At 56.7% G+C, this 23,940-nt stretch overlaps 1 protein-coding gene and 1 long non-coding RNA gene across 5 annotated transcripts in view; one reads left to right on the top strand and one right to left on the bottom strand.

Annotated features, from left to right (window-relative positions):
* Positions 1 to 11,822, bottom strand: part of LOC117979494 (uncharacterized) — a 67,463-nt gene extending 55,641 nt beyond the window's left edge. The window contains exon 1 of the long non-coding RNA XR_004670363.2: positions 11,730 to 11,822. This is a non-coding gene — a long non-coding RNA (uncharacterized LOC117979494). The remainder of the gene's footprint in view (positions 1 to 11,729) is intronic.
* GBX2 (gastrulation brain homeobox 2) lies at positions 10,991 to 15,396 on the top strand. 4 transcript variants are annotated; one of them, XR_004670360.2, is made up of 3 exons: positions 10,991 to 11,950; positions 12,962 to 13,865; positions 15,261 to 15,396. XR_004670360.2 is itself a non-coding variant. In XM_057301551.1 (3 exons), exons 1-3 carry the CDS (start codon positions 11,428 to 11,430, stop codon positions 13,068 to 13,070), a joined length of 669 nt encoding a protein of 222 aa, XP_057157534.1. In that variant the 5' UTR covers positions 10,991 to 11,427; the 3' UTR covers positions 13,071 to 14,173. The 4 variants fall into 4 exon arrangements, 2 of the variants coding, with proteins under 2 accessions (XP_057157534.1, XP_034811311.1); XR_008624613.1 differs by lacking the exon at positions 15,261 to 15,396 and adding an exon at positions 14,419 to 15,244; XM_057301551.1 differs by lacking the exon at positions 15,261 to 15,396 and adding an exon at positions 12,225 to 12,261 and having other exon boundaries at positions 12,962 to 14,173.
* The last annotated feature ends 8,544 nt before the right edge of the window (positions 15,397 to 23,940 follow it).

Raw genomic sequence — 23,940 nt, 5'->3', positions numbered from 1 at the left:
AGAGCGATCCCAATCAGAAATGCGATTTGAAGTCCTAATGAACTTGATTGCGTGAACATTTATAATCCCCCATGGCCCTAAATGAAATCAGATATAATCAGAAGATACAGGGAAGGGAGTGTTTACAGCCGACGCCGGGCGGCCACGGGACGGGGAGATGCGGCCCCGGTATTGATGTCGAAAATGATGGATAACGCGGGAATGGCAAATATACTATTTGTCTAATGGCTCGGCAATTAAATTCCCCTGTAAATGACCCATGCCTCATTTCATCCTAATCTATGGAATTTTGATTGAATTCGTCAGCTCTAATTGAAAAATACTGCACTTTAATGTCTGCATTGCAGTTTCAGGACGAGAGTGGTTTTAATGAGACAGTGCCCCCATGACCCGGGAATATTTGAGACTTTTATTCGGAATTTAAAGCCAGGAGATTGCTCGACTGAGCCCTGAGATTTCCTCTCCTGTATCCACGCCCACCCATCTCCAGACGCGATTTAATAAACGCACTTAAGGATAAATGCGCCCCCGACCCTCGCGCCAACGTGTTACCCCACGGGCGCCCCTCCTCGGAATAAGGGACGGCGGAGGCCGGGGCGGCGGGGGGGGCTGGGGGGCTCAGAAGGTCCTGGTCCCTCCCCGGCCCAAGTTTCCCTGCCCTCCCTGCCACCCTGGTCCCCAGGCACTGTCGCGGACCCCAGACTCCGCCTTCCCTAGGCCAAACCTAGGCGACCTCCCTGGACTAGGAGGCCTGGCTCCCTGCCACCCGCGCACCGGAAGAAGGGACTCGCGCACTCGGAGAAGGGGCCGGGCCCCGACGAGATTTATATGCAAATGGCGAGGCGAAGCCATCCCTGAGAAATTAGCTACTTGCTGAAGCATATTTACTAGATTGAAATGAGTTAAAGAGAAACATTTTAAGTCGTGCAAACGAGATAATTGGGCCGCATTAAAGCTGGGGATGTTCGCTCCTTTCAAAAAAAAAAAAAAAACCGCCGGAGGAGGAGGAGAGCAGTAAAAGCACGCGTAGAAATGAAGCCCCAGCTGGTCAGAGACCGGAAATCCGGTAGTGCACGGGACGGGTTCCCTCGGGGATCTCGGAGGGGAGACCCCCACCCGGGAGGACTGGAGGCAGCGCCTCTCCCGCCCCGGCGCGCGCAGCCTATTTCCCTCTTTCCAAGGGGCCAATCCCCACCGCGGCCCGCAGGGGGCGCGCTCAAGGCAAGGTCCCGCGGCGAGAACGGTGCCCAGTGGGAGCGAAGGGCGAGGCCAGCCCTTGGTCCTTGGCCGGCAGTTCGGGTCCCGCCTCCAAATTCGCCCCCATCCCCCCCCATCTCCAGCGGTGTCAAAACTCTGATGGCATGGGGGGGTTGAGGGGGTGGCCCTGGGGAGACGGAGTGTGGGGGCAAGCAAGAGGCCTAGGTGCACGCGTTGCCTATCCCTGGCCCACAAGAATGTAGCTAAGGTTCTGCACACATATTTAAAGTAAAATAATCAAAAATGACAGAAAAGCCTTCTCCCTGGGAAGGCCGTGCCTGGCGCCCTGGCGATGCCAGACTTGGTGCTGAGAGCAGACGGCAGAGGGAGGACTCTCCAGGGCCAGGGACGGCCTCCGCACCTCCGTCTCGGTTCGTGCAATGGGGATGGCGCTGCGCCCACCCAGTAGAGGCGCTCGCGAGCTCTCCCTTCCCAGGAGAGGCGTCGTATGTTGTGAAATGTCACACTGCATCCTGTTCCATTGGGTGGCCTCTGGTCTGTTTTTAGATGTTCCAGAGGCCGGGCGCGGTGCCTCACGCCTGTAATCCCAGCACTTTGGGAGGCCGAGACAGGTGGATCACTTGAGGTCAGGAGTTCGAGACCAGCCTGGCCAACATGGCGAAACCCTGTCTCTACTAAAAATACAAAAATGAACCGGGCGTGGTGGCACGTGCCTGTAATTCCAGCTACTTGGGAGGCTGAGGCAGGAGAATCGCTTGGACCTAGGAGACAGAGGTTGCAGTGAGCCGAGATTGCGCCACTGCATTCCAGCCTGGGTGTCAGAGTGAGACTCTGTCTCAAAAATTAATTAATCAATTAATAATAAATAAATAATAAATGCCCCAGAATCTGGAGCCCAGAGGCTGCCCTCCCATGGATACTCTCACTCCGAGAGCACAGGCTTTCGCCCCTGGCTGGCCCGCGCTCCCCAAGCGCCCTGCAGCGTGTTCGCTCCTGCAGCTGGCCTCCTGAGCATCCTCTCTGGGCCAGGCGCCCGGCCCACGTGTGCTACACGATCGAGTTCAGTGCCCAGTGCCCATATCAACTCGTGCTATATTAATTATCCCCTTTTTGGGACACAGTCAGGCCGCTGGTGGAGGAGAGCGGGGATTCCCGCCCACTAGGCAAATAGAACTGCAGATGGGGAGTGGCCTCAGCTGCAGCCCAGGACCCTCAGGCCCAGACGTCCGAGGGCTTCCTATCTATCCCCTTCCGGGACCTGCTCGGGGTGAGGCAGAGCCGGGAGAACCTTACATGGATTCTATAAGGAAGCCGAGGCAGATTTTCTAAGATCACCTCCAAAATCTGACGGTATTTCTTACATCTTCAGCAATCATGGAGGTCTGATTTTTTTTCCCCATCGTTTATGACAAAGGCTTTTCTGGTGGCCTGGATGTTTAAAATGAAAAGAAACTGGAGATCTTTTTCCTGTCCAACTATAGGACATACCTCTCAGCCCTTCTGACCCCTGGGGATGGACAGTCCTGTCCTACCCTGGATCAGAGCCCAGCCAGCCTCCACTGCGGATGCCATTACTTATGCAGTGCATAGGGGGCGCTCCGGGTGCTTGAGCGCCCTGCACACCCACGAGGCTCTTCAGGTTAATACTTCAAAAATTGTGAAGCCTTAAATAAAACTGTTTCCTGCCATTCCCTCATTAACTATAAAATCTATAGTACTTATTTGAGTTATGTTTACAGATAGGAAATAACCTTGTTAGACAGCTAAAAATATAATGTAAAACTACATTATAAAGTTCACTTCATTTTAAAGTATAAATTTCCAAATAACTTAGAATATGGGGAATTAAATGAACGTGAAGCTTTTTTGGTTAGAATAAAGTTAAACTTTAAAAAGTCACTCATCTCTTAAGGTTTCCAGGATTGTCTTGTTTGTTCTTTAACTGGGTCTACAAGAAACTTGAGAACAGGGGGAAATCGATAATAATAACCAAGAGATAGACTAGGAATATCACGGTAACAATTAGATTCTAAAACACTCACCTGCATAAAATAAGGAGATGGGGAGGGAATGAGGTTGGGTAAGTAGAGGAAGAAGAAAGTCCCTGAACTCAATGGAGGCATCAAAGTTGATCACATGATATCCAGTCCAATCATCATCATTTTCTGAGCCATGATCAGTTTCAGCTCTTTCTAAAGCTTCAATGTTCATTATTGTCACAGACTTCAGGGAACAGGTTTGTCCAGGTGGAGACAAGCCAGATTAGCTTCTGACTTTGGTTCATTTCCCATACTAGTTTTTCTCACATGCCCAGAGGGAGAGCTGGGAGACAGAGGGCCTGGAAGAGGCCCATTCACAAACAAAGTCACTGTCAGCGGTGGCTGCTGTGCTGTGGCCTGGTCACACTAGGCATCTGACACACACGGGACCCCCCCAGAACCAGCCCCCAGCTCCTCTTCTGGTGTCAATGGCTATGTCCCCTGCAGATAGCAATTGCCCGCCTCCATGTGTGGGTGTAAAGGAACCGCAGGGAAATGACACATGGTCCTGTGAATGACTTCCCCCTGCAGGGGTGTTTTAAAGTCACTGTGCAGAATAAATACGAGATAGCGAAGTCTGAACACCTTTTCTTTAACTCTGTGTTCATCATTTGGAGAGAAAGAAAAAAAACAAAACACTTGCTACACACACACACACACACACACACACACACGGACCACATGCCCCATGCAAAATGTTTTCATTTCCTACAAAACCCAGAAATGTCCTCTAGGAATGTCTGAGAGACAGCATTCTGGATTCCAACAATTTTCTGGATTTTTCCCACTGTGACTCAAAGAATTACTCTCTCCTCATTCCCTCAGGTTCCTGTTTATTTCACACACACTCTAGCAGTTTTTGGTCACTAGCTGGAAATACTTTGGGATCTTTGGATTTGTTCTCTGACCTCACTCTTGATTCCCTCTTTTTCTAAAGCTTGGGAACTTCAGGCCACACCCATAGGGAGATGTAATTGTTTGCAGCAAAGTCATGCAAATTGAGTTCTCCATATTTTTTCCCATGATAAATGGAAGAAACTCAAAGGTTTCAAAGGCCAAGGAGGTCACCATTCCCAATTATTTCTGCAATCATCAAGAAGGGGCTGTGTACTTAAAGAACCTGAGGCACTGGGAACAATTGCAGATCTAAAAACAAAGAGGCTCTCCTTCCTGTGAACTCATCCCGACCTTCTTGGCCAGTGGCAGAGAATGATCAGGAGGTGTGACTTAACTGTGGAACTGTTTGAGATGGCCCCAGCCTACCTTGCATTTCTCATGGCTCAGGAGCTGGCTCAGCCTCTTGTGAGACCATGACCTCACAGCCCACCTTGGAGCCCAGGATAGGTGAGGGTTCCAAGAGCCTGAAGGGGGCGGGGGCAGTTGAGTCTGTCGTCACTGGCTCTGGTTCTCCAGGGCTTTCAAGTCTCTCAAACAAGAGCAAAGATCTACCCTGGGATGCTCCTCCGACATGGAAATGTGTCTGCCCCAGCTGGCTTCAGGGCAAGTGTTCTTTTCTCTGATTCTGTAAGTCTGGTGCCCTACTTTAAGTGAAGTGATCCTGTTTACTTTCTTTAAAGGACGGGAATCTGTTGCCCTCACTTTTTTGTTAACAGAAAGGACCCCCCACCACCTCGCATCAGCACACACTCCCCTCCTGTTCTCTCCTGGGAAAAGTCCGTCAGTTAGGGTGATTTCCCTAAGGAGCTTTCTCTGATAGGCACAGGGGTCCTTTACAGCAATGTCAATGGGGCTAGTTGATCAGTTACAGACACACCTACCCTTGAGTTTTACAGATGAGCTTATTTCTGAGTGACGTTTCCCTGGGAATTCCAATGACTTTTGAATGACTTTTACAATGACTTTTGCCTGGGAGTTCCACCTGGGGGCATTTGTTACAAGTGACAGAGGCCATTCCAATTCTCACTCCCCATTTAGCCAACATCTCTCCTTTCCATTCATACCCAACGCCGTGCCCCTGTCTTGTGACATTCTTTTCAGGAGGAGGAAATAACCAGAGGAAATTCAGGCTCTGCTTTGCAGGATTTTCTGGAAGAAGAAACAGTTCTTGCTACAGCAATCACTGCTCATTTGGTCCCGGAAGAAGCTAAAGTTGGAGGGGTGCCCCTGGTGTGCATGGCTGTTGATTCAACACCCTTCTGCTCCCTCCAGCGCGGTTTCTAAAGGGTTAAATGCGTGCCCTCCGGGCAGACCGCATCCTCTTTAAAATACTACTTCCCTGAAGGGGGTCGGGGCCGTCGTGGAGGCAGCGGCTGGGGACTTGGTTTGGGGTGTCCAGGAGTCCCGGGGGGTTCCAGCCTCCAGGGAAGACTCATAGGGTCCATGGCCTGCCTCTCCTAGACACACGGTCTCCTGGCGAGCATTGGAAGCTCATGGGGCCCACAGCTAAGCGCCGGCCATCGTCTCTGGCCTCTGCTTCTTCTTTCTCCGTGTTGGACGCTGGCTGCGTCCAGCCCAGGCCCATTGCGACGTGCCCGCAGCCTTCCAGGACGAGGCAGGCGGGATGCGGCGCCCGCACGGTAGCAGACCCGGGCTCCTCAGGAGGGCTGCCCGAGAGGCCATCCCGAAGGTCCCCAGCCCAGGCCAAAGCGCACCCCCTCACCCCTCCGTGCCCGCGGCCCGGGGATTAGCATCTCTGTGAAGTCCCGCAAACAATGCCTGCTGTGCGGGAGATGAAAGCCGGGCACCGGGTGGCAGGGCGCGTTTGAAGTCCCCGAAAGGTGGGGCCTCGGGAATCCGAGGGAGCAGATGGGAGGAGATAAACCCAGGTGAGAAGCGCCTGGCGGCCGGCGTCTCCCTCCCCAACACTCCAAGGGCCGGGGTTCGCCGACGGACGCGGCCTCCAGAACCCCGGCCGGAGCCAGACCCGGGCAGGACACAAGGGGACACCACTCCCGCCCGCACCCCCGGCCTCCGCCCGCACAGCTGCAGCCCTTGGACCCGAGCCCCCAGCCTGGCCTTCGCCTGGTGCTCCCTCTTCCCAGGCTGGGAGCCCCGGGGCGGGCGTACACCTCAGTCCCCACGGAGAATCCCCCTTTGCCTGGCTAGGTGCTCCCGGAGAGACGCGCGGTGAGCGCGGGCGCTGGGCTTCCAGGACGAAGGGCGATGGGCGATCAGTTACCCCCAGTGGTCTTGAACTCCCCAGCCTCAATCGTTACGGCTGCTCTGAAAAAGAACTAGGACACCCGCAAGCGCCCTCGGACATCTGGATCCCGGCCGGGGGAGCCGAGTTCCGCGTGGAGTTGGGGTAGTCCCGGGCTCCAAGCGCACGCAACGCTCGCCGGGTGCGCCGTCGGCGCCACAGCGCCCGCCGCCCCAGGGGCTCCGGGGCTGTGTAGCATTCCACCCCCACCCTCCCATTCCCAGATGCCACGAGGGCTCGCCTCGCGGGCCGAGCGGCTGTGGCTCCTCCTGTTCCTCGTCGCTGGAGTGGAGAGGGCGGCGCAGGTGTGAAGGGTCACGTTTCCCAGCCTTCAGGCCTGCGGATAACATTTTTCAACTCCCAGGAGGAAATGAAGAAGAAGAAAAGCCCCTCCCCTTCACATTTCTATTTTGCGGTTGTTTTGTTTCTGCTACTTTGAGGGTGGGGGACAAAAAGCAAAGTTTCTACATAAGAATGTCGCAGCACACACAGTCCCGCAAAGTGTTTCTTCTTCAGGGAGCTTTAGAAAACCCCCTGTCCTGCTTTCTGCATGGTCAAGGAGCAGAATAATGAAACCAAAGACTTTTATTTTATAAACCACTTGATCTTTGCTTGGGAAACTCTATTAATTGAATGGGTTTGCCTTTTTTGCCAGTCCCCTTTATCATTATTTATGGGCTTTAAATTGTTTAAAGTTCCCTTGACGTTCAATTTACAAGTTTGGGGACTTTTTTTGTTCTGCCTTTTGTCCTGGAGAAAGACATCGTGTTGGAAGCGCTTTGAAAAGCCAAACATGAGAGGTTGGCAATGAAAGGGAAGCGGGCGAGATCCCTTTTAATTCCGTCCTGTTGGTGAATGGCTCTTTTACATAATTGCAGGAGCTATTTCAAAGCCAGCCAAGGGCTGACTTCACTTAGAACCACATGGAGTCTATTTTGGGCTTTCAGATTAAAAAAAAAAAAAAGCTGAATAAAATGTTTAAAAAGATGAGGCTTCAATGCTTTCTGCTACTTGCAAATTAGTGTGTCTGATGGGGAATTTTACACAAGCACCCCTTTGTAAGTGCGTCCTGGGCTCGGGAGGGACTGTTCAGGGTTAGCTGGGTGTGAATCCCAATTGCCCTTCCATAAATAAAACCCATCCCAAGTTATTTCCCAACTATTGCCAGGAGCAAGAGCTGCGGCAATGACCAAACGATCGGGCTTCTCAAAATCCCTGTAAATAAAAACAACTCGGTTGCCCGAGAAACCAGCCTGTCGCCTAGGACTGGGCGACTGGCGGGAGCGCCAGACCCTCGAGGCCCGCAGGATTCCCCGCGTCCTCCGAGACCACGGGTGCCCACACCGTACCCTCTCCACGACCACCCGCGACCTCGACTCTGGCGGCGGCAGCGAAGCGCTCCATTCGCGGTGCTTCCTCCTCCGGATTGGGCTGGGCTGGGCTGGGCAGGCCAGCACAAGTTTGCTGCATGAATATTCATTTACTTGTGCGTTTTCTATTTCACCCTCAACCTTCATACATCTGCATGCAAGCGCAGCCTGTGACAACCCCGAAGCGAGGGGCCAACTTAATTACCATCACTTTTTCGGAATGTCTGAGGTTTTAAGTGGCATCATCTGAACCTGACACTAGCCTAGCACCTGTCGAGTGAAGTGCCCAGGGGCTGAGCTATCTTCATCTAGGGGGGAAGAGGGGAGGGAAGTTCCCGAAGTTAACTGGAGTTGGAGGACCCAGCTCTCCCTTCGGGTGCGCCCTTCATTTTTCCTAATTGGAGGGGGGAGGGGACAAAGTTGCAAACATCTGTGCCCGGTGATTTTCCCGCGTAGACTGGGCCGAGCTGAGTCACGGAGGACTCTGCAGTTTGAGGCTGTTACGAGCTAAGCAGGTAGGAATCCGGAGGATGGATAAGCCATGCATCTATCGCTCCTGCCCATAAATCTATCCGAGGAGCCGAGGAAAAACTCTAAAGGCTTTTATTATCCGCAGTCCCCACGCTCTGAACGCTTTGCAGGTAGCTGAGGTGCTCCGAATGAATCTTGTTAATCACGCCGAAACACAAGGATCCTTTTATGACACGAACAGTCGTTTTCTAAGCAGTTAAGCATTAGATGAGAAAGTATTACTGCATTGCATTTGCGAAAAAGGCACTAGTAAATAAAATTCATATTGATGAGAATTATCTGAACTCACTAATAAAAGATTAGTATTATAACCCCTGCAGTCAATACTTGCTATGGCAATTTATGGATGCAAATAACATGCCATCAAATTATTTCAAGTGTAGCTATAATTCGGCGGACCTAAATCTTCTTGCTGAACTTTAAATGTAGAATAATCACCAAAATAATCAAAGGAATCCCTGCCTCTCGGAGGGTAATCAGGCGACAAAAGTCCCTAGAACAATATTTTTGCGGCGAAATAGCAAAGTGCATGGCAAACCTGCCTAGGTAAAATGAATAACAGCTTCCCCCGGCATGTCAGTGGCAAGCCGGAAGGGCCCCGGCTGTAGCCACGTAAATCAAGGAAGGAGTGGAGCGTTTCTTAGTATTCAAAAAACAGGGTAATGGCACCCAAGGCTGTGTTACTGTAACTATCTCATAATGAGGGGGAGTATTTATTATGCTCATAAAGATATCAGCCTTTTGCCCTGGGCTTCGATTTTTTTTTTTTTCTTTTTCTTCTTTTCTGGGAGTGAAGAAGGAGGGATAGAGCCTGGAGATCCCACAGACACGTCCTTCTCCATGGATCCCAAAGGGAATTCATTTCCCCTCACACTGCCTAAGCCACCTCGGGGTCTGGGCGTGAAGTCAGGGGAGGCAATCCAGGCAGCGTCCTAATGAATTCCTTTCAAACCGCCTGCTGCCGGAGCGATCTATTACTGCGGCCTGGAGTGGGGAAACGCGCTCGAGACGTCTTTGTCCGGGTGGTGGTAGGGAGGGAGGAGGCGAGGAGGAGGAGAGGGCTGGCGGCGGACCAGCGAGTTTTCCCAGCGCCCCGGAGCGCCAAGGACACACCCTCCCCTCTTTCCTCCAGGTCTGCTGGGTGGGCAGGGGGTCTCCGGCGGGACTCCTGGCAGAGGAGCTGATCTGGGATTAAGACGTCCCCCGGGGGGGCCTTGGGGTTAGAGCGAGAGAAAGAGGAAGAACGCGAAAAAAGAGCTTCAAAGAATCGGGTCGATAAATTCATAAAGATCGATTTATCTTTATCTCCCAATTAAATGTGCTTGTAAGTGATACATAACACACGTCCAACACGGGCCAACTCCCCAACCACTAGCTCCTCGGCGTGAGCTGATTTTTAATGACCGAACTAACAATGCCCTTCTTTCCTTCTCCCCAACCCGGTGCTGTTGGCGGTTCAGGGCTGACGTCTAGACCCGGGAAGTTGAAGCCCGGGCCTTGGAGGCTCGAGGAAGCCCCGCTCGCGCTGGTGCGCTCTGCACGGTCTGCCGTTGTCAAGAAGTGATTCCATTTTTAAAGGGAAGACAAGAGCTGAAAGTTTTTTGTTTGAAAATGGAAGAGGGGATAAGTACGTCCCTAGTTTCCCTCCACCCCAAAATTCCCTTACTTTCAAATTTGGGGGTCTTTACCGTTGTCGAGAACAGGGGAAACATCCTGAGGGGATCGGCTCCATCCTGCAGTTAGCAAAGAGGAACCGCGCGCCCTCGAGTCCTCGCACTGGAAACCGGGCGGCGGCGCCAGGGTGAGCACTCCTTGCGTTCGCAACGTGCTTAATTAGCGCCTATTTACAAAACGCAGCTTTTATTTGAGCAAACATCATAAAGCTTTCATCAGGATAATCTCACGTTATACAATCTGGAGGCACAGCAACTCCCCCCTTCCTCCCCGAGGATGGAGCAGATAAAGGACTCTCTTTATTATCATAATTATCGTGGTTGTTATTTTGGTGCGCGCTGGCAAAGTGTGTAAATAGGTGCGATGATTAAGAATGTCATGAAAAATGAGAGACGGGATCGCTCACGGGAGGGCCCAGCCCGGGATGGGGGAAGCAGCAGCCTCCCCGCCCCACCCGGAGCGCGGACCTACAGCGAGCAACCCGGCGGGTTTCTGGCGGCGGGCAGGCGCTGCCAGCTCCCAGCCTTCGCCCCGGGGGTGGCTCCGGAGGGGCAGGACCCTGCCCCCAACTCCAGGACCCTCGCCCGGACCCCAGGCGCAGCCGGAGCACCCAGCGCTGGAGTGAGCCGCAGGCAGGTTGGTTCCATGGCAAATACAGTAAAAGAAATAAAGCGCCCCCGGCCCAGCCGTGGGGGTGCGGGCCCCGGAGGCTACCCTTCGAGGTGGCCTCGACAAGGCTGCAGGGCCCCAAGGTCCGAGCCTTGGAGGTGCCATCCGCCCCTCTCAAGTTTGCGCGGCACGGGCTAGGCATGCAGGCTCCGGCTCCCCGGCCCGCGCGCTCCGACGGTGGCGCCCGCAGCCCGCTCCAGGCCAGCTTGGGTGGAAAGGGCGGGGCCCCGCTTTCGCCCCACCCCCGCCCCGCTCAGCCAATGGCCAGCGGCGCCCAGCCCCACGTGAGGCGAGCCGGGCCAGGCGGCAGGCAAAATGTGAATGAGAAAGAGGAGCGCGATTTAAAGGTGCTGGCTGCGCCCGCCGGAGACAAGTACGCCGGCTTCGCGCGCTCCCCAGCGGCCCGCGGGAGGCGACGGACGGCGGGACAGACGGACGGACGGACGGACGGCAGCTTACCGGGGCCGAGGGCCAAACCCGCGAAGCGCGCGGGCTCCGACGGGCAAGCGGCGGACGGGGGCTCCGGCGAGCCCTCGGGGCCCGGGCGCCCTCTCCACTCCGGGGCGCACGGCCTCACCCCGCACACCCCCTGCACCCGCCCGGCATGCAGCGGGCCCAGGACTGAGGGGCGGAGGCGTCTGCTCTCCGGGTCCCGCTCGGCCCCTGCCCGGCGCTCCCGGCGGTGCTCCCGGCGTCCGGCGGGCTTCCCGGCGGCGGCGCGGCGCGGGGACTTTTCGCCTCTCGCTGGCCTCTACCGAGCGCGTCTATGAGCGCAGCGTTCCCGCCGTCGCTGATGATGATGCAGCGCCCGCTGGGGAGTAGCACCGCCTTCAGCATAGACTCGCTGATCGGCAGCCCGCCGCAGCCCAGCCCAGGCCATTTCGTCTACACCGGCTACCCCATGTTCATGCCCTACCGGCCGGTAGTGCTGCCGCCGCCGCCGCCGCCGCCGCCCGCGCTGCCCCAGGCCGCGCTGCAGCCAGCGCTGCCGCCCGCACACCCTCACCACCAGATCCCCAGCCTGCCCACAGGCTTCTGCTCCAGCCTGGCGCAGGGCATGGCGCTCACCTCTACGCTCATGGCCACGCTCCCCGGCGGCTTCTCCGCGTCGCCCCAGCACCAGGAGGCGGCAGCGGCCCGCAAGTTCGCGCCGCAGCCGCTGCCCGGCGGCGGTAACTTCGACAAGGCGGAGGCGCTGCAGGCTGACGCGGAGGACGGCAAAGGCTTCCTGGCCAAAGAGGGCTCGCTGCTCGCCTTCTCCGCGGCCGAGGCGGTGCAGGCTTCGCTCGGTGAGTCGGCGGCGCGCGCAGCCGGGACGAGGGGGCGGGAGGAGGCGGGGGCGGGCCAGCGCCGGGTTCCCGCGGGAGACCAAGGGGGCGAGGCCGCGCCCCCGCTCGACCCCCGCGGGAGGAGCTGGAGGATGAGGCCCGGCTGTGCCGCTGGGCCTCCGGGGGACATTCAGAGCCACGCAACAAGCGGGGTCTCGGGAGGGGGGGCATTTAGCGCCCGGCGACCAGCTGCTGCCCTGGGCCACATATCTATCTGACGATGCGTTTGGCCGAGGCCGCCTCTGCCGCTCCGCGGTGACCTGGAGTTCCGGGTAGGTTGCAGCCTCTAGGGGAGACGGGTTGGGCTGCGCGTCTCAGCCGTGCGTGTGCCCAGGGGCGCCCAGACTTTTTAAACCCCTTCGCTGGTCTTGCTACTTGTCTGGGAGAAACGGACTGCTGGGAGGCTGTGCCTGTGTGTTTGTGTTGGGGGTGTCTGGTGGGAACTTATAAGGCCACAAAACATCCCTTTGACCAACGTTGTCTGTCTCAAAAAAGATGGTCTGGGATCTGCACGTCCCTACGCCTCCACTCCGGTTAGGAAGCAATTGAGGTTCACTACATTTTCATGGTGGCGGTGGGGGGAGGATGAATCGTGAATCCCCCCATCAGTCCTCAACCAGTCCCCACCCCAGGGACAAAGCGGGCAATCTCTTGGGCCTCGCGCCTCCTGCTTCTTCTCCTGACGCTGCCGAGGCTGGGAGGGTGCGGGGGAGGCATGGCGGCCCTTTGAGTGATGGTTCTGGGCAAAGGGCCGTCGCCTGTACTGCCTCCTCTCCTTTGAGCTTTCTCACGCTCCCCCCACCCCTCCTCTACCCCTCAAAGGCCAGGAAATCACAATGTGTTAATGTCATAGAAAGACAATCCGCTAAAGGGTGGGGGGCGGGGGGCGCGGAATGTCCAAGTGACGGTGGGAAGGAGAAAGGAAGGCCAGTGTGCGAAATGTAATAAAATGCCGTTTGGTTTTGCTTTCAGTCGGGGCTGTCCGAGGGCAAGGGAAAGACGAGTCAAAGGTGGAAGACGACCCGAAGGGCAAGGAGGAGAGCTTCTCGCTGGAGAGCGATGTGGACTACAGCTCGGATGACAATCTGACTGGCCAGGCAGCTCACAAGGAGGAAGACCCGGGCCACGCGCTGGAGGAGACCCCGCCGAGCAGCGGCGCCGCGGGCAGCACCACGTCTACGGGCAAGAACCGGCGGCGGCGGACTGCCTTCACCAGCGAGCAGCTGCTGGAGCTAGAGAAGGAGTTCCACTGCAAAAAGTACCTCTCCTTGACCGAGCGCTCGCAGATCGCCCACGCCCTCAAACTCAGCGAGGTGCAGGTGAAAATCTGGTTCCAGAACCGACGGGCCAAGTGGAAACGGGTGAAGGCAGGCAATGCCAATTCCAAGACAGGGGAGCCCTCCCGGAACCCTAAGATCGTCGTCCCCATCCCTGTCCACGTCAGCAGGTTCGCTATCAGAAGTCAGCATCAGCAGCTAGAACAGGCCCGGCCCTGAGGGTCCAGAAGGGCCAGGGCCTGGCACCCACCTGGAGAAGCCCCCGCACCCGAGGGAACCCATGGTGGACTCCACTGTGTTTGAAGCAACAAAGTCACAGCCCAACTGTGGCCATCCCAAGCAAATTGAGAATATATTCACTAAATGGGCTTAAAAGACTGCTTTTGAAGGGGCTTACAGCCACACCAGAAGACACGCTAAATATTTATTATACTATCCTACTTTGTACATAAATATCTCTATAGACTGGATCTCAGCTGCAGTATTTTGAAAGTTATAGGACTTAATTACCCAGTAATTTCTCCACTCATTCCAGAAGAAAACAAAACCTCTGCTGTAATCTGCGCGGTTAGCAGCCACCTTTCCATACTTTTCCAAAGGTAAACGTGAAACCCAAGAACAAGCACTGGGGTTTAAACTGATTTTGGTTTGCGTTCTGGCTTTTTGAGTTGACTGAAAAGCAGACATTGTTAGGCAGCCTGGAAATTCGCTTTGCTTTGCTTTGCTTTGCTTTGCTTTTGCCTGGCTTTGGTTTCCCCTGGGGTTGCCTATCCTATCTGAGCCATGTGAAGCACGTCTCCGTTGTGTTAATTTATTTCAATGTAGCTTATTTTCTTATAAGTTATGACATTTAAACAATTTCAGTCTTGTGAATAATAAAAAGGAGAGAGGGGGGGAAAAAGACCAATCCCTGGGCCTCATAAGTGTGTCCAGAATTTGACCGTCCCGGGCACTGCCAGGGTGTGGCCGGGCAACTGGTCTGGGACCAGTACTGGAGAAACGTCCCCTGAAACAGGTCTCCTTAGGCATCCTGGACTTGAGCCACCCAGCACTTTGCCAGGTTTAAAATAGGAGGGCAAGAGGGCCGATAGGATTACGAATTTAAGAAAACCTAATTCTCACCTTAGAAATCTATCTCCCCCTTTTGCACAGCCTAATCGATACCTAGTAGGCCGGCAAACTTCGGCCAGAGGAGGAGGTGGGTGCCCGGAGGAGGCAAGCGAGTGCGGGTATTGGTGGCTTTGCACAAACTCCTGATGCTCCAAATCGACTACAGCCAGGGAGGAAACGTCTTTCCTTTACAAATATCTCCGGCCCGAAAAGAAGCGGTGCTCGCCTGCCGGCAGAGTGGAGGGTCCATAAATCAGGCTCCGGGCGTTATCTGGCGACAGGAGCAAAAACCCAGCGAGCCCAGCCGGCTTCCCGGCAGCCCTCAGTCGGAGGCGGAGGCTGGCTGGAGCGCCCCCGGCCCCGGCACCTCCCCCTCCGGGCGGGGTCGAGGGGGCGGGACCCGACCACCGCCCCACCCTAAGGACGCCCCGGTAGTCCGCACCACAAAGGGGGAAAACGGGAGAGGCTACGCAGGGGAGCTGGGAGTCGGTCTGCAAGGGACGGGAAGCTGCGCGCCTCCCCATCTCGACGGGGCGTGCCTGGTCCCCAAGCCCACTCCTGTCCCAACCCCGGCCCTGCGCTCAGAACCCTGTCTGCTCGCTGCCGGACCCCGAAGCGCGCCGCCAGATACTGCGGCGGACAGGCCCAGGGGCGTTCAGCGGGCCAGCGAGTGTGAGCGTGGTGCCACCAAGCCAGCAGCCCGAAGCGCGAGAGAAGCCGGGGCTTCGCCAGCCTCAGCCTTTCGAGTGGGGGAAGGAGGGGAGGCCGGTGAGCCGCTGCGATGCAGCGGCGCTCGGCCCTCGGCGAGGTTCTCAGCCCAAGAAGGGGAAGCGCGGCCCGCCATGGGTTAATACTAATATTGACTTAATTTTTACTACTTACAGGCCGTCACCTCCCCACGGCGGAGGGGCCTGGGGACCAAGACCTCCACCCAAACTTCAGGCGCAGGGTGAAGGCTGGGAGCGACCGAGTCACCCTTTCCCGCCGCGTTCCCAACAGTTCCGGTGGCGGAAAATGGCCCAGACTTGGTTTTCGAGCCCAATAAAATAGAAGGGCCAGTCCTCCGAGGGCGTCGGCCGGCTCTGCGGGGCGCCGAGAGCCGCAGAGGCTCCTGGCCGCGCCCCGCCCAGCGCCATGAAGCCTGGCAGGGAGGGGATGGCGCCCGGGTCGCGCCCTGGCCTGGCGCGGGGGCCGCAAGGCCCGGATCCCGCCCGCCAGGAAGCGCTGAGCGCAGGTTGCCGGTGAGCGCCTTCTGCTCGGGGCAGGTACCCACTGGCCACACGACGCTGCTGCAGCATCCGAGGCCCGCAGGGACGCCGTCCCCCGACCCACACACCTGAGCCAGTCTGCGCGTGGCTGGGGGCGAAGAGTTTACCCGGGAAGGTTGGGGAGCTGCGGCCTCTGCCCCGCCGGCACTGCGGGTCGGGGGAAGAGACCCTGGCACTCCCCGCAGATCCTGGAGTGCCCCCCATATCCCCTTCCACCATAACAGGTGTAACCCCACCCGCCTTCTCCAAAAGCCCATGGCAGGGATGAGGGGCAGAGGGACCCGAAGCTTTGAGCGCACGGAACCGGAGGCCGCCGTCAGGAAGCCCCGCTCCTGGGACCGAGCTCCGGGCCCTCCCAGCCTCGAGGTCCTCGCCCTATGGAGGCACGAGGAGGAGAGGGCCCGAGCTCCCCAAGGTGGCCGATGCCGCCCTCCCTCCTGCTCCTCGGGGCGCTGACCCCCTCCCTCCCTAACCCCTGAGCCCCGGGGCGCCCCCGAGAGCCCGGCAGGGAGGCCAAGGCCCGGGAGACAGGCCGAGGGGAGGAAGATAAACAAGCAGCGCTTGATGGCCGCTGTCATCATGGCCGTCATCATGGCTTTCATTTGGCTGCCTAATGAGTCACATCACAGGCAGAGAGAAAAATTGTCGATCGCCCGGGCCCTAATGAATTTTTTTGCAAATTGTAATCAAGCCAGGCCGTCTCAGCTGGCTGATTAATGAGACCCACGAGGCTCGGCCAGCACCTCAGCTTTTTATTCCATCCCGTCCTCCCTGCACTAAATTAACAGCAACTTGTCTGAGCTTCAAATTAACTCCCAATGATTAATTCTGATGGGGGGGCCTGAAGAATAGCTTGTTCTAATAGGCTCTGGCCTGAGATGCTGTTGGAAATTAATACACTTCCCCTTTGGCTGCCGGCTTTAATCCAAGGTTGGGTTTTGACATCACTATATTTGTTGTTACAATAAATTCCACTTACATCTGCAGATCAAATAATTACGCTTGGGAGCTCCTTGGACCTGCGCCCCCAGCCGAGCACTGGGACGCCTCAGGGCTGCCTGCATCCCGCAGCCACCGACCCAGGCAGAGGTCGGAGGGGGGCCACAAGAACAGTCACTCCACCCAGTGACTGCCTTTGCTCCCTGGCGAGCCAGGCACCCCTGCCCCATTGGAGAACCCAAGGTATGCTGAAAATCCACAGCCATCTCCCTGTTCTTGGGGCAGGACCCTCTTTAGCTTGGTCCTGGGCCTCAAGCAACTTCCCCTTGCGGAAGGAGCCCAGGACTACCTTCCCAGCAGCCGGGACCCACCTGCACTGGAAGCTGCTCAAATCCCAACCTGCGCTGGAATTTTCGAGACTTAGTGCATGCTTGTGCATCCAGCCTTTGCTTCCTGTCTTCAGCCCCCTGGGTGGTTCTTTCACAGATGCCTTGTCAGCTAAATGGAGAGCAGGGAGTGGCCCCCCCAGGCTTTTTTGAGCCCGGGTTTGCCTCGGAGGACATCCTGACTCTATGGCTGTCTGTGCGTCTGGCCTTCAGCCTAGGTGCTTGTACAAGCCTGGGCGCATCGCTGGTAGCTGCATTCCAAGACACCCTTTCTCTCAGGGTCAGCACCCTCTCCCTCTTGTTTCTGTTTGTTTGAGCTTAATGGGCTTAATTATTTCAGCTGCATCTGGTGAAGCTCGCACAGGGCTTCCAAGGCTGCTCCCTCCAGCCCCAGACCTGTCTGGAACAGAGTCCCATGTTATGCCCCATGGCAGGTGGTTCTAGGTGCACTGAAAGCCGGGAGTGACCTTCTAGCTTTCCGGCCTCAGGAGCCTCTGGATCACACTCTGGTTCTCACCTCGGGGCCTTCCTAGTCCCAAGTGGCTGGAGCCCACGCATTCAGCAGCGCGGGCAGCAGAGACCCTCTCGGGGCCCTCTTCTTTCCCCTGCTGGACTTCAGTGGCGGTGTGGCAGAGTGGCTCGCTTATGCCCAGCCGTGGCTTCCCAGGGAAGGAGGCTCCAGTGCACACACCTATTTCTGTCCCCAGAGACCCCAGGCATCTGCCCAGGCATGCACAGCCAGAGCAGGTGGCCTGCTCCGACCTTCTGGCCGCTGGGTCCTCCCAGGCAGCTTCAGCGCAGTGCTCAGGGCCCAGTTCCAGGGTAGCAGGGCTCTGGGGTCTTGGGGGAAGCTAAGGCCGGGGTTCTACAGGGACAGCCCAGATGAAGGGAGGTGGCATTCATCTTCATTTTAGGCCCTTATGGTGTAAACAGGAGAAATATGATCTTGGTAACCAAACATGAATGCAAATCACACCGGCAGAGTAATAAAGCACCTGAAACCCCAACGCACAAAAGCAACACCATATGTATGTAGACAACCTGCATAAATTATAAATTACATCATCAAAACCGATTGTCTATTTGAACAGTTCAGAAGTGGGGGCCTAAGCCAACTTCCGCCCTGCCCTCCGTGGCTTTGGGGAAAGGTCAAGCCGCAGTTCCCCTGGACAGGCGGGACTCCTGGCAGCGCTGCGCTGCGCTGAGGCCTGGCTGGCACAGGGGCCTGGGAGACAGGCAGCACACTTTGTCACTGCAGTCGGCAGCCTCTGCTCCGCTGGGGCAGAGGGAGGGTGGGGGGACAGGCCCATGCATTTGGGAGCTGCGGGAGGACCCAGGCTTCTTGGACCGGGGGGCCAATGGCAGATCATGGCTTGGTGGGGGTCCCACCCCCAGAGAGGCTGCCCCTTGACCCAGGCCCTTGCGGCCCATGCCTGGTGCTGCTGCCCTGGAACCCGCTCAGATTTTCCAGCTTGAACTCAAAGGTCCCTGTGAGCGCCTCCCTTGGTCCCCACGGAGTGGCTCTGTGATGAGCAGGGGTGTGAGTGTGCGCATGTGGGCGGGTGCGCAACTGCTTGAGTCTGTGTGGGTGTGAGCAGGTGACAGTGGGAGTGTGTGTGTGCATGTGCCATTCCCTTTCACATCCAACCCTGCTTTGCCAGATTTCTCCACATTCCCAATAGCCAAGGGTCCGACCCCACTGGGGGAGCCAAAAATGCTGCCCCCAGGCACCCAGCAAAGCTGAACGCCCCCTGTGCCCCTGACCCCGCCCCTGTGGACTGCTCCCTCTCACAGTGTATCCATTCAGCGGCGGGAAGCCCCTCCCCCCATTCCTTCCCCTCTGCCTAGAGGACTCTCGCACCCCCCACCACTCTTGTCTGTGACTCCCACCCGGCATCCTGCAGTCCACTTTCCCCCCACCGCCAGGGTTTGGCCTCTGAGCTTTCTCCACATACCCCAAACTTCCAACGCATGGAGCACCCCCCGCTTTCTGTCCCTGGGTTGACCCTCTCCGCAGTTCACACTGCCCCCACCCCCACCTGGACCTCAGAGCTCTTCCCGGGTCTGGCCTATGGGCTGTTCCGGCTCCCCACCTCGGCAGCCCACCATCAACACCCTAGCCTCCACCGCGAGGCCCCCCTACACACACACACACACACACACTTAGGGCTCCTAAACTGACTCCCAGCACTCCCCTCCCCAGCCCACCCGCTTCGTGCCGCGGTCGGGTACACCCTCATCCCCTCTCTGGAACAGGCACCGAAGGACGCCAGTGTGCGGCCCAGAGCTGCACGTGCTAGGCTAGGGCGAGGGAAACCGAGGCCAGGGTAGCCCAGGGGTAGGCCGCCAGGCCTGGTCCTGCAGGAAGCCGTGCACCCCGTGGTCCTCGAGGGAGAGAGGCAGGAGGCCCGGCTGCCCTACCAGCCTGGCGGCTCGGACACTCAGGGAGGCAGGGAGGCAGTCGGGGGGCGCGGCGCCCCATCTCGGGCGACCTTGTTGTCCTGATACTCCCGGGGGCCTGAGACCGAAACCGGGGGCCAAGCCCCGAGGGCGCGCCCACGGCTCGAGAGCGGCCTGGGCCCGAGGCAAAAGCCTGAGGCAGGGCCGGGCCCAGGGTGGGGGGGCGGACGTCACTCCGGGCACCCACCCCCAAAGCCTTCATCTCTTTATTTCACAGCCACTGGGTCCCTGGCGGCCTTTGTCATGCCGGTGCGTCTCTGGTGTGGCCGCCTTCGTCCTAAAGGGCCCGGCCCCCCAGCTTCTGCCCCGCGGCCTCCTGAATGACAATGGCTGAAATGGGATTACACCGACATGATCCTATTAAGCCTGACCGCTAGCGGCCGGGCCCCCAGGCCAGGGCCCGGGAGAACACGGATCTCCCACCCCCACCTTCTCGCGTTCCCCTTCTCCCCGCCCCCCATCCGACTTGCCCGATGCACCTGGCTCGGCGGGGACCCGGCAGAGAGCTGAGCGCCATGAGGGTTTGGAAGTGGCCGCCTGACCCCAGGAAGAGAGTGGCACCCCGGCTCTGAATAACAAAAGCCCAGCCTGACCAGGCCGAGGAAGGAAAGAAAGGAGGAGCAGACCCCACCCCATCCTGGCCGGGCCTCCGAGCGTGCAGAGGTGTGTGCAGTCCAGACTGCCAGAAGCCATGCTTGGTGGCCCTGCGTGGCAGCCTCCGAGGCACCTCTCCCACCGCGCCAGCTGGGGCCTGGGATGCGATAGAAATGAGAAAGAGGTGTCCCTGCACCCAGCACCTTACCTGCCCTCCCGTATGGCACAGCCGCCCAGAGGCAAGAGTGAGGGTCCCTTTCTGCAGACAGAGCAACCAGACCTGGGCAGGGGACTCGGGCTGGGCCGCACTTGCAGCGGAAACCGGCCTGGATCCCTCCAAATCCTGACCTCGTCCCCTCCCACAAGCCTTGGGTTCTGAGCCAAGGCCACTGGCACTGACTTCTTTCCAGGGTCAGGGGCCAAGGCAGAGCCCCTGGCCTGTGGGGGAAGGGTGGGACAATGGACGCCTGTCCTGGGAGAGGGGAGAGGCAGAGCTTTGACCACCCCTGCTGTTGGATACCGGACAGTGCTGGGGGGAAGCTGCAGATGTTTGCTCTTGTTTCAAGTTTTCCTTTTCCTTCTCTTCTCAGCTGAGTTCATCATCGTTATCTGAAGTTGGATAGAAATTGTGGGAGAGGTGCAACAGCTGTGTCCAGAGGCCAGAGAGGCGTCTAGCTCCTGGCAGAGGCTCTCCTTAGCTAACCCGATCAAAACGCTCCACCCAGCGGAACCTGCACTTCTTCCCCTTTGCTTCTAGGGCACAGGTGTACAGCCTTCCAGACAGCTTGGTTTCTGGGGAGGGGAATGGTGTAGTAGAGATGAAGTGCATGATAACATCACACCACATGAGCGGCCCACTCAGGGCTAGGTACACAGCTTTGAACTCAGACCACCTGACTTTCCATCCTCAGGTGATTAACTCTCCAAGTCTCAGTTTCCTCCTCAGCACCAGCTGGTCCAATGCAAGCAAAGGGTGCCGTGCCAAGCTGGGCACACAGTGAGTGCCGGTCACCATCAGCCACTGTTTCTCTCGCCACCCACACAGAGGCTGGCTCTTCTGCTGAAGACTGAACAGAAACAAGGCTCCAGGGCAGTCCTCCTGTGTGGCTCCACCTTGGTTAGGGTTTGCTGTGTGTCTGGTTCAGGTTCTCCCATGACAGCCCCTCCACCTGCTCGACCCAGGTCTGTCTTGCCACATTTTAAGGCCATGTCATTCAATCCTATCCTTTGTGGAGATGGTTTGGAATTCATAGTAGCATCTTTACTCACTTGGCAAACAGGCTTCAGATCCTCTGCTGGTGCCCTCCGCCTGAGGAGCCTGAGGTCTGTGGAAGGAGATGGCGCTGTGGGCTGGTGACCCAGAGGTGCTTCCGTAGGATGGCTACGCACCTCTTTAACCCCTATATACCATCTCAGCTCAGTTTCCCCCACAAAACCAGAGGGTCTCAATTATCTTCATGTTCTATCTTATTGGACCTACTTTAATATCTTAGATTCAGAGGCAGAGGGGTCCCTGGGGTTGGCACAGGGTAGAGGCAGGATTCAGGCTCTGTCTTATTCTTAGTCCTGGCAGGGGAGGTCTCAATGAAGGTATCAATTATGAATAATGAAGTGTCATTTCAGAAAGGCCTTTTCCGTTCCTAGTATTTGCACAAATCCTCCTTTGCACAGGGTCACCCACCTCCCTCAAAGGTGCCTGGTGGATTAGTTAGAAAGATGGCAGGAGCCCAAGCATTGCAAAAGCTAAGATAAGAATTTCAACCCTGTGTTGTCACCATCCTTAGTCAAAGAATCTCCAAGCTGGGTAAGATCCCTCCAGATGAATCATTTGATTTTCCGGTAACTTGGGGCTCCGAGCCGCCTGGATGCAGAATGTCGACCTTAATGTGATCATTCAGAGCGTTTCTATTACCAAAGCAGTCACTTCACACATATGTATGTGAGTATTACTTTTGAACCTGAGGTTATTGATCATTTCGAATATGTTTATCAATTGTCTTGAAGTGGATTTCCATTTTCTATGACCACAGCTGGAATTTTTCCCCCAATAATTTTCACATTTCAGCATTTTGAAAGCTATAAATTGCCAGAAAAGAATGATAATCACCCATCTTTAAATGAGAAATTGTTAATTTGGGATTTATAAAGGACTTTCTTTAATGAATAGTAGTGAAGACAGATTTGTCTTCCCGCCTCATTTTGCGAAGTCACATTTGTGAAGTCAGGAGATTTCCATTCTTCCTCTAATTACTCTCTCCCCCCAGCAGGCCTGCAGCGAAGGAGAGGCCACCGGGGGCGAGCTGGGTGGACTGTGGCAGTGCCCTTGGTGCCGAGTGGGTGGCAGCCATACAGAGGATCGGGGGCTGTCCTCTGGTTACCCCCACACCACCTACAGGCAGGGTTTTACCACCGGGACTGTGGGCACTGGCACAGGACAATTCTTTGTGGTGTGGGACTGCCCATGAATGCCAGAGGGGCACCCTGTCATGTGACAGCCAAAAGTGCCCCAAAGGAAAGCAGACCTGTCCCCAGTTAAGTGTCCTCTGCTGGCACTGTGCTAGGCATGAGGGGCTGACAGGCACCTGTGTGCAACACATGCCCTCAGGCGTTCAGAACCCACGGGGAAGACAGGTAGAACCCAGTGTGAGGAGACCAGTATGCCCTGAGTTCACACAGGGGCCTCATCCCCAGCGTGGATGAGAAAGGTGCTCAGGGCCAGAGAGCCCTGGGTGGAGGCTGTGGGATGAGCAGGTGTCACCCCAGGGAATGACTTTGCAGTGGAGATGCGTTGGGACCCCATGGCCTGGAGTCAACATAACGGGGTTTGCGTTCAGGCCTCACTCAGACTGGCCACCTGGAGCTCTGTGCCCAGAGGCCTCCAAGTTCACCGGTTCCTCCCCGCAGGTGCCCTCTGGGCTCTGGCGGTCCTGCTCTCCTGGAGATCTTCACTCTGCCTCTGAAGCTCTGGGAGTGATTTGGCCCATTTGAGCTCAGTGATTGCAACCAACCAGAGCTGGGGCAGTGGCTGAGGGATCCTGGCCCTGTGGGCACCCGGGTTTCACAGCTGACACTGAACGCAGGGCGAGTCCTCAGGGCTGGGCCTGGCCAGTTCTGTGCAGCGAGCCCTCCCTCTTTTCTCAAGGCACCTCTCCTCTGCCAAGGTTGGACAGCACTTTTTTGGTTCAAGGGGCACTTCCTTGGGCTCAGGACCCTCCGGTGTGTCAGGGGCATGAGGGCCTTCCTGGGGGTCTGCTCTGGTCACCCAGAGCTCTTGAGGTGGCTGTGCTGACCCCACAGGCCTTTGGAATGCTTTCTCAAGATGAATGAATGAATAGTAGATGATGATGATGATGACGATGATGATGATGATGATGATAATAAATTTTTAAAAATAATAATAACCCTTCCTCCCCACATTACCCAGCCTCAGCCACCTGACAGCTAAGGAAGCAGTCTAATTTGGAGTCATTTAGCGAAGTCCTTGGTGAGGGCAAGTCTACAATTTCTGAGTAATTCAGCACATTAAGCCCACAGGCTGCCTGCACCCTGGCACTCCAGCGCTCCAGCTGGAGGAATTAGGTGAGGTTTTCTGGAAAGTTTCTCATTGACATGATTTCTACTTGACAGAGATGCCTTGGTCTGAAAATCCTGATTTAGTAAGATGAGCCCCCTTCCTTGTCCAGCCCTGTGTTAGACCCTCCAGATGCAAGCTGGGAGTGGTTCCAGATGTTCAGCCCTGTCCACCTTCTCCCTTCCTTTCCCTTCCAGAGCAGATGAAACCAACTCTGCTGGGGCCCTCAGAGGAGACTGGAGTCAGCAGGGAGACCAGTGGGCATGGGGTGGGAGGACAAGGATCGCAAAGATGTCAGCGCTCCCCAAACTCCTTTATTAGTTCAATGCAATCCCAATCAGATCCC

The sequence above is a fragment of the Pan paniscus genome, chromosome 13 (genome assembly GCF_029289425.2).
Source record: "Pan paniscus chromosome 13, NHGRI_mPanPan1-v2.0_pri, whole genome shotgun sequence".
NCBI lineage: Eukaryota > Metazoa > Chordata > Mammalia > Primates > Hominidae > Pan > Pan paniscus.
Note: the sequence above shows the minus strand (reverse complement) of the source record. Positions and strands in the feature narration are given on the sequence as shown.

Excerpts from the sequence above, each read along its gene's own strand:
- GBX2 (XM_034955420.2), top strand. The coding sequence starts at position 11,428 with ATGAGCGCAGCGTTCCCGCCGTCGCTGATGATGATGCAGCGCCCGCTG. Across the intron at positions 11,951-12,961 it reads GGCGGTGCAGGCTTCGCTCG|TCGGGGCTGTCCGAGGGCAA; the intron begins GTGAGTCGGCGG and ends TTTTGCTTTCAG.